At 41.4% G+C, this 8,630-nt stretch overlaps 2 protein-coding genes across 2 annotated transcripts; one reads left to right on the forward strand and one right to left on the reverse strand.

Annotated features, from left to right (window-relative positions):
- Positions 1–1,849: 1,849 nt before the first annotated feature.
- Positions 1,850–2,761, forward strand: LOC129412156 (uncharacterized). The gene has a single exon (XM_055165268.1). The coding sequence runs from the start codon at positions 1,850–1,852 to the stop codon at positions 2,759–2,761; it is 912 nt and encodes a 303-aa protein (XP_055021243.1).
- A 307-nt stretch (positions 2,762–3,068) lies between these two features.
- LOC129412124 (uncharacterized) lies at positions 3,069–5,042 on the reverse strand. Its single transcript, XM_055165187.1, has 2 exons — positions 4,493–5,042; positions 3,069–3,866 (listed from the first exon to the last, which is right to left on the reverse strand). Exons 1-2 carry the CDS (start codon positions 4,974–4,976, stop codon positions 3,253–3,255), a joined length of 1,098 nt encoding a protein of 365 aa, XP_055021162.1. The 5' UTR covers positions 4,977–5,042; the 3' UTR covers positions 3,069–3,252.
- Between the last annotated feature and the right edge of the window lie 3,588 nt (positions 5,043–8,630).

Consider the following 8,630-nt stretch of genomic DNA (forward strand, 5'->3'; position numbering starts at 1 on the left):
GGAAAAAAAATTCAGATGCTCTTTTTCAGAGTAAAATAATTCACAAAGACAAATTCAGAGCCGTTTAAAATTCAAATTCTGATGGAACAACTTATCTTCCATATGTGCGGCCTTAAAAACCGCTCCGCAGATCTTGAATTAATTATAACAATAAATCTTAATGATGTTGTATTTTTCTTGCATTTCCGGTGTTTCTAGTAGATGGCGCCCTATCAAGCCCCCAGGTTCCAAAATGGCCGACCATTCAAGTCAATGGGCTGAGCTCAATGGCGCATGATCCAACATTAGCCTTTAGCCTGGCTAGGTACTTCCGGTTAAAATTCAAATTCTGATGGAACAACTTATCTCCCATACGCACACCCTGCACAGGCGCATATCCGAAGCACGCAGATCTGATCTTAAATTGATACAACACACGTAAGCAGTTCACTTTTGTTGAACCAATACATCATACAATATATTGTCTTTTACACGTGCCACTCTTCTTACCCAACGATTTTTAAGTTACACATGTGCTTATTTTATTGCACACGGATATAAAGTAATTAGTGCCATATTATATCCTGAACACTTCTACCTCATTCATGGTCCGAATACACCGCCGGAAATGACTCCTGTCAATACTTTCCCATAAAGCATTGCGGCCAACAGAAGACGCCGCACCACCTGTATATATAGTGCGCCATCTACTGGGAAACGCCGGAAATGCAGAAAAATAAAACATTAACAAGGTTTATTATTCTAATTAATTCAAGTTCGGCGGGCCGGATTAAAAGGTTTAAAGGGCCGCATACGGCCCCCGGTGTCGTCATTTGCCCATCCCTGAGTTAGAGGTTTAAAAGCACGTCTAATAGACCGGAAAATACGGTAAATAATTTTTAAATGGATTTACAGATTTACACATATTTTGGAACCTGTGGTCAGTCTGAGTGTTCATTTTTCTGTTTGGAAGTTTGATTTTCAACAAAAAGGTGACTGTAATTTTGTGTGTGACAGATTTATTAAACAGCATTGTAGTTCCAGTTAAATCAGTTGTTCATGGTCAGATTATGATTAAAGATGAAGTTAAAATCTAACAGAGCTTCAGACAGAGCAGTGCCTGCAGTTATCTTGAAATATTCAAAGTGTAAATTCACAAATGTTGAACTTAATCGTTTTTAGCTTAAAGCACCAAACTGTTTATTGTCTAAAACAGGGATGGGCAAACTACGGCCCGGGGGCCATATGCGGCCCTTTAAACCTTTTAATCCGTCCCTCCGAATTTGAATAAATAATAATAAACCTTGTTAATGTTTCATTTTTCCTGCATTTCCGGCATTTCCCAGGAGATGACGCACTATATATACATAGAGGTGCGGCGTCTTCTGTTGGCCGCAATGCTTTATGGGAAAGTATTTACAGGAGTCATTTCCGGCGGTGTATTCGGACCATGAATGAGGTAAAAGTGTTCAAGACATAAGCCTGCACTGTTTCCGCTTTAGTTTGGTAACACTTAAAATCTTGAAACTCATATGCACTGTATTAAAATGACTCAACGGTTTGGCCAGACTACACGTCAATATTGGCTTAATAACCTGAAGGAGCACGGTCTACGTGCTCGGGTGGGGAAATCTCTAGACCCCCGTTTCAAAAAGGCCGCCCATTCAAGTCAATGGGCTGAGCTCAATGGCGCATGATCCCAGATTAGTCTAGCCCGGCTAGGTACTTCCGGCGGCTGTGGGCCGACCGAGCATGCGCACTAGTGCTCTTTTCTCCCACGGGCACACGTGAATGCACGCAACCGCACGCACGATGCGTGAGCTCGTGTGTCACGTGATCGCTTTGACCAATCAGAGCGAGANCATGGCTTATGCGCCAAAACACAAATTATAGGCAGGCTGTGTCAGTAGAGGTCCGTGTAGCAATTTGCATTTGGAGATTGTCTACTAACCTGGAATACAGGTCCATTTCACACCTGTTTGCTGTAGGCTTGTCAACGTGTTGTCAAATTACACAAGAGGTTGTAACTGCCATAAATGCCATTTTAAAGCCAAAATATTTGAAGCATCCCTCTGCAACTGAATTTAGGCTGATTGCACAGGGGTTTCGAGACCGATGGCGGTTCCCTCAAGTGGCAGGGGCAATTGATGGCACACACATAAAGATTAGAGCCCCACCTGACAGTTCTTCTGACTATTTTAACAGAAAGGGGGATTACTCAATTATATTGCAGGCTGTAGTGGACCATAAAATGAAGTTTTGGGACATAAATGTTGGAAGACCAGGCAAGGTCCATGATGCTCGTGTTTTCTCCCTCTCATCTCTATATGAGCAGGGCAGCGCAGGAACTCTTTTACCTCATTACACTGAGATGTTTGAGGGGATAGATGTCCCACTTTTTCTTTTGGGTGATTCTGCCTATCCGCTGCTAAACTGGTTGATGAAACCTTATCCAGAGGGTACAGGGGTAACACCACAGCAGATGAATTTTAACAACAGGTTAAGTCAAGCCCGAATGACTGTTGAGCGCACCTTTGGTCGCCTAAAAGGCCGTTGGCGCTGCCTTTTAAAAGAGTGTGAAGCTCACATCACATTTGTAAGTCGTATAGTGTCTGCTTGCTGTGTGCTTCATAATTACTGTGAAGAACATAATGAGGAATTTCTAGAGGGAGATTGTGCTACAGTAGAGGAAGAGGGTGTTGGTTATCAAGAAGAGGTGAATGCACAACAGCAGCCCAATAACATCAGAGATGCGTTATGTCAGTATTTTTCTACATTGTGAATGTACAAACCAGTGCAAGTTTTGACCAGTGCAAGGAATTAGTGATGTTCTGAGGAATCTATTGTAATTAATGCAATGTTACCAGACTTTTAAACTGTTACAACTGTTAAGATGTTATCGTTCATTATCCTGAAGGCTGTACATCTAGTTTTAGGTAAATTTTTAGGATGAGTAAATGAAAACACTTTTAGTTCAAAACACTGTTTATTGTCTTGCAACAAAAAATATAGGCATAATGGTATATTCTTTTATATGCGAAGATGTGCAAACTTCTTTCATTTTAAAATATTATGTTCCTTTTTAAATAACAAAATAAAATATACCAATACTTTTGAGAGGTGTCTTTCACATTAGGCTGTTGAAGAAAACAAATACAACTTTAACTTCAAACAACAAGAAATAAATAACTTGCACCTCAAACAAGAAAGAAACAACTTTCACTGCAAAACCAACTTGCAACTCAAAAACATGCGCTTCACATAAATACCAGTCTACAATGGGTGCAGTTGTGTGTTAGCATCACATAAGATGGATGAAACGCTGTGAATATCTTGCTGGGAGGTGGAAGAGTGTGGTGAGGATATGGTGGGGTAGGAGGTAGAAGGGTATTGTCGGGCAGGAGGATATGAGTGAATCACAGGCTGCTCGACAGTAGGCTGTGGTTGCTGATATGCCTGTGACGGGTGATGTGGTTGCATGGGCCATGTTGTACTGTTCCAAGCGGGTACTGTGGATGAGTGATGTTGTTGAGAATTTACCAGAGTGCTCAAAAGCTGCAACATCATCTGGTTAGTGGCCTGTTGTTGCACCTGCATAGCCTGGAATCGCCGTTCCTCAGCTTCCTGTTGAGCCTTCAGCAATTTTTCAAAGGAAGCAGCCTCCTGATCCATCCGTCGTTGCTCCGCCCCCTGAATGTCGTGCAGCATCTTCTGGGTCTGTGCCAAGTATTCCACAACCTCGTCATCTCTGTTAGACTTGGCTTTTCTTTTCCTGGCCTGTGCTCCAGGAATGGGTAGCTTCCCTCCCCCTGAATCTTTCTCTTCAGTATCTGTGCTCTGTACCTCAGATACATTTGACAGATCAAGGGTGTTGCCAGAGTCTTCCACTGTAAAAGATAAAGGATGTAAATGAGAGGTCAACATGAACTTGTGTGTGTGCGTTAATAATAATAATAATAATGTCATTGATATTGAGGTTGGTATATAGTGCTGCCAGTTGTACTTGAAGATACATTCTCTTGCACCTTCCTGTTTTTTTTTATCCACACTGCCTCTTAACATGTAACATGTCGTAACAAAATCACTCTGTAATGGCACACAATTATATCTCCCTCTGCCTTTGGGTAGCATGTATGTTTGTATGGATGCCATAGGGCAGTACAGAGTAGTATGTGTATTTGTATGGCATAGTGTAGGGTAGTATAGGGTATGTCTAGTATGTTTGTTTGTTTGTGTGTTTTTTTTTGTCTGTGTGCCTTGATATGTATGATACTGTAAGTATTTATCTAATCTATTTATCTTATAACATGAAGGCTAGGCTTACGGTTGGCTTGAGTCTATAGTAAATGAAAGAAGCACAAAACATCCTAAAACACTGCAACGGGGTGTTTTTTGATTATTAATTGCACAAATGCTCACCTTTAGGTGTTATTATTATCTACATTATGCCATGCTTAGCCTACTCAAATAGAACAGTAGGACTATTAAGCAAAGTGGGAAAAAAAAGACTCACCATCATCAACATCTGGGTCACTTGGAGGGGTTAAATCCGATGAGGCAGTAAGTGATACCGGCATAGGCTCACGTTCATCATTTTCTACTACATCCACTGGATCGACGACTGGCTTCGTGCCCAATATTTTGTCGAGTTCATCAAACCAGATAAATTTGTCCTTTTCTTTTCCGCTACTTCCCGTTTTCTTCAGTTTATCACGCACCTGTATGTATTTCTGTCGAAGTTTTTTTACTTTAATACGGCACTGCTCTGGAGACCGATTAAAGCCCTTCTCCCTCATCTGTTTGCTAAAAATCGCAAATATTTCAATATTCTTGTGCGTTGACGATAGTTGTTGATTGATGTATTCGTCTGCCCAGATGTCCACGAGGGCTTGAATTTCTTCAGTGGCCCACGTGTTGCCCCGGTTCGCGGAGGTTCGCCCCATATTTTCTTCTTTCACCACAAACAGGAAATGAAATAATATAGGATCCCCTCCCATGATGCATTTCGAATAGTCCGTTTGGACCTACAGTCTGTGGTTAGGACCCTGGTTCGCGTTCACACCGGAGGAACCGCACCGGATTCAAGCGAACCGAGACCACCTCTTTTTTGCGGTCTCGGTCCGCTTGATTTGGTTCGGGTCCGAGTCCGATTGACGCTTTCACACCAACGCAAACGAACCGAACTAACCACTTTTGGTTCGAATGGACCGTTTGGTGCGCACCAAATACTGTCGGTGTGAAAACGCCCTTAGACAGTCGTATTTGAGGGTTTGAAAAAAAATACATCCAATATTTTATAGATGATTTTTAATTTTAAAAAATTGAAATTTTAAACACATTAAAAACTATACACTGAAATTTCAGTGCTTCAAATACAGAAGGAAAACAAATTCAGATGCTCTTTTTCAGAGTAAAATAATTCACAAAGACAAATTCAGAGTCGTTTATAATTCAAATTCTGATGGAACAACTTATCTTCCATACGCACACCCCTGCCACAGGCTTATATCCGAAGCACGCAGATCTGATCTCAATTTGATGTAGATCTGACCTTAATTTAATACAGTATACTTAAGTAGTTTGCTTATATTGATACCAAAAAATAATATAATGGCATGTCTCCTAAACGTGCTACTTTTCTTACTCAATAATTTTTATATTACACATGTGCTTGTTTATTTGCACACGGATATTAAATAATTAGTGCATTATTATAACCTGAACACTTCTACCTCATTCATGGTCCGAATACACCGCCGGAAATGACTCCTGTCAATACTTTCCCATAAAGCATTGCGGCCAACAGAAGACGCCGCACCACCTGTATATATAGTGCGCCATCTACTGGGAAACGCCGGAAATGCAGAAAAATAAAACATTAACAAGGTTTATTATTCTAATTAATTCAAGTTCGGCGGGCCGGATTAAAAGGTTTAAAGGGCCGCATACGGCCCCCGGGTCATCATTTGCCCATCCCTGAGTTAGAGGTTTAAAAGCACGTCTAATAGACTGGAAAATACGGTAAATAATTTTTAAATGGATTTACAGATTTACACATATTTTGGAACCTGTGGTCAGTCTGAGTGTTCATTTTTTCTGTTTGGAAGTTTGATTTTCAACAAAAAGGTGACTGTAATTTTGTGTGTGACAGATTTATTAATCAGCATTGTAGTTCCAGTTAAATCAGTTGTTCATGGTCAGATTATGATTAAAGATGAAGTTAAAATCTAACAGAGCTTCAGACAGAGCAGTGCCTGCAGTTATCTTGAAATATTCAAATATTCAAAGTGTAAATTCACAAATGTTGAACTTAATCGTTTTTAGCTCAAAGCACCAAACTGTTTATTGTCTAAAACAGGGATGGGCAAACTACGGCCCGGGGGCCATATGCGGCCCTTTAAACCTTTTAATCCGTCCCTCCGAACTTGAATAAATAATAATAAACCTTGTTAATGTTTTATTTTTCCTGCATTTCCGGCATTTCCCAGGAGATGGCGCACTATATATACATAGAGGTGCGGCGTCTTCTGTTGGCCGCAATGCTTTATGGGAAAGTATTAACAGGAGTCATTTCCGGCAGTGTATTCGGACCATGAATGAGGTGCTCAAGACATAAGACTGCACTAATTCTAATTAACGTGTGTAAATAGACATTCTGAAGGAAACTGTCTCTCATCTTGTGAAGCATTAAATATGTAATAAAGTCTCTGCAGTTACTCCATGTGACAGAGACTTATGTATCACGTGTTAACATTTGTTATGTGCTGTTATTCAGTGAAGATTGAACCTCTGTCATGTGATATATGCAGATGGTGATGGGTGTGTGAGCTGGTGCCTGCTGACCTTATACAGCCAAACAAACTGACCCGCAGAACTTGACTAAATAATAATAAACTTTATTGCTGTTTTATCTTTCTTGCATTTCCGGCGTTTCCCGGTAGATGGCGCACTATATATACATAGAGGTGCGGCGTCTTCTGTTGGCCGCAATGCTTTATGGGAAAGTATTAACAGGAGTCACTTCCGGCGGTGTATTTGGACCATGAATGAGGTAAAAGTGTTCAAGACATAAGTCTGCACTGTTTCCGCTTTAATTTGGTAACAATCAAAGTCTTGAAACTCACATACGCCATATTAAAATGACTCAACGTTTTGGCTAGACTACACGTCAATATTGGCTCAATTACCTCTAGGAGCGCGGTCTACGTGCTCGGGTGGGGAAATCTCTAGCCCCCAGATTTCAGAATGGCCGCCCATTCAAGTCTATGGCCTGAGCTCAATGGCGCATGATCCCAGATTAGCCTAGCCCGGCTAGGTACTTCCGGCGGCTGTGGGCCGACCGAGCATGCGCACTAGTGCTCTTTTCTCCCACGGGCACACGCGAATGCACGCAACCGCACGCACGATGCGTGAGCTCGTGTGTCACGTGATCGCTTTGACCAATCAGAGCGAGAGGAGCTAAAGCGGAGCAGAGCGTAGCCGAAGCTAACGAATATAAACTGTTTTTTAAGACAACTGAAGGATTTTGAGCTGAGAAAAAGTGTAGGATCTAAAAATAGGTAAAAATTGCCACAAAATCTGACATTTTTGAAAGCTGTAGGTGACCTGTGAGCCGAACACGAGCAGTTTGTGATTATATTGTGTTTTATGAAAAAAATCTTGTCTCGGCCCATGGGATTTTTTCTGCTGAAGTTCCAGTGAGTGACACTACGTCAACTGGAGGCAGCTACAAGCAGCAATACTGTATCCAGTTAATTTAATAGATCCATGGACAAACCTAAGCCCCCGGGTTCCAAAATGGCCGCCCATTCAAGTCAATGGGCCAAGCTCAATGACGCATGATCCCAGATTAGCCCAGCCCGGCTTGGTACTACTTTTTTTAAATTTATTTTTGACAAGTCTGATGTCTTATTTTAGGGACTGTCGCTGTGTATTAAACGTCAAAAATACAATAAACAAAGTGTTGAAAAAAAGAAAAAAGAAATAAAGCTTTCCCATGCAGCACTCGGACTCGTCAGCAGAGGGCGCCGTTGTCTCGTTAATGCCACTTCATGTTTTGAATTGTTGTGTCTCTGAGGAGCCACTAGAGGTCGCTGTGGGATCATGGCTCAGTTTTGGCCTGACGCTTTTATCACTGAAAACTCCATCCACATCCGTCACGCAAACTCCTAATGAAACAGTTTTTGTTTATTTTATTAAAATGTGAAAGAGAAACCAGGTCTAAACCAGGACTAAACCAGGTCTAAACCAGGACTAAACCAGGTCTAAACCAGGTCTAAACCAGGACTAAACCGGGTCTAAACCGGGTCTAAACCAGGACTAAAACAGGACTAAACCAGGTCTAAACCAGGACTAAACCAGGGCTAAACCAGGACTAAACTAGGGCTAAAACCAGGTCTAAACCAGGTCTAAAACAGGACTAAACCAGGACTAAAACCAGGTCTAAACCAGGTCTAAACTAGATCTAAACTAGATCTAAACCAGGTCTAAACCAGGTCTAAACCAGGACTAAACCAGGTCTAAACCTGGTCTAAACCAAGACTAAACTAGGTCTAAACCGGGTCTAAACCAAGACTAAACCAAGACTAAACCAGGTCTAAACCAAGACTAAACCAGGTCTAAACCAGGACTAAACCAGAACTAAACCAGAA

Source organism: Boleophthalmus pectinirostris, unplaced genomic scaffold, assembly GCF_026225935.1.
Source record: "Boleophthalmus pectinirostris isolate CB_2022bp ecotype Guang Dong unplaced genomic scaffold, ASM2622593v1 HiC_scaffold_7, whole genome shotgun sequence".
NCBI classification, from domain to species: Eukaryota; Metazoa; Chordata; class Actinopteri; order Gobiiformes; family Gobiidae; genus Boleophthalmus; species Boleophthalmus pectinirostris.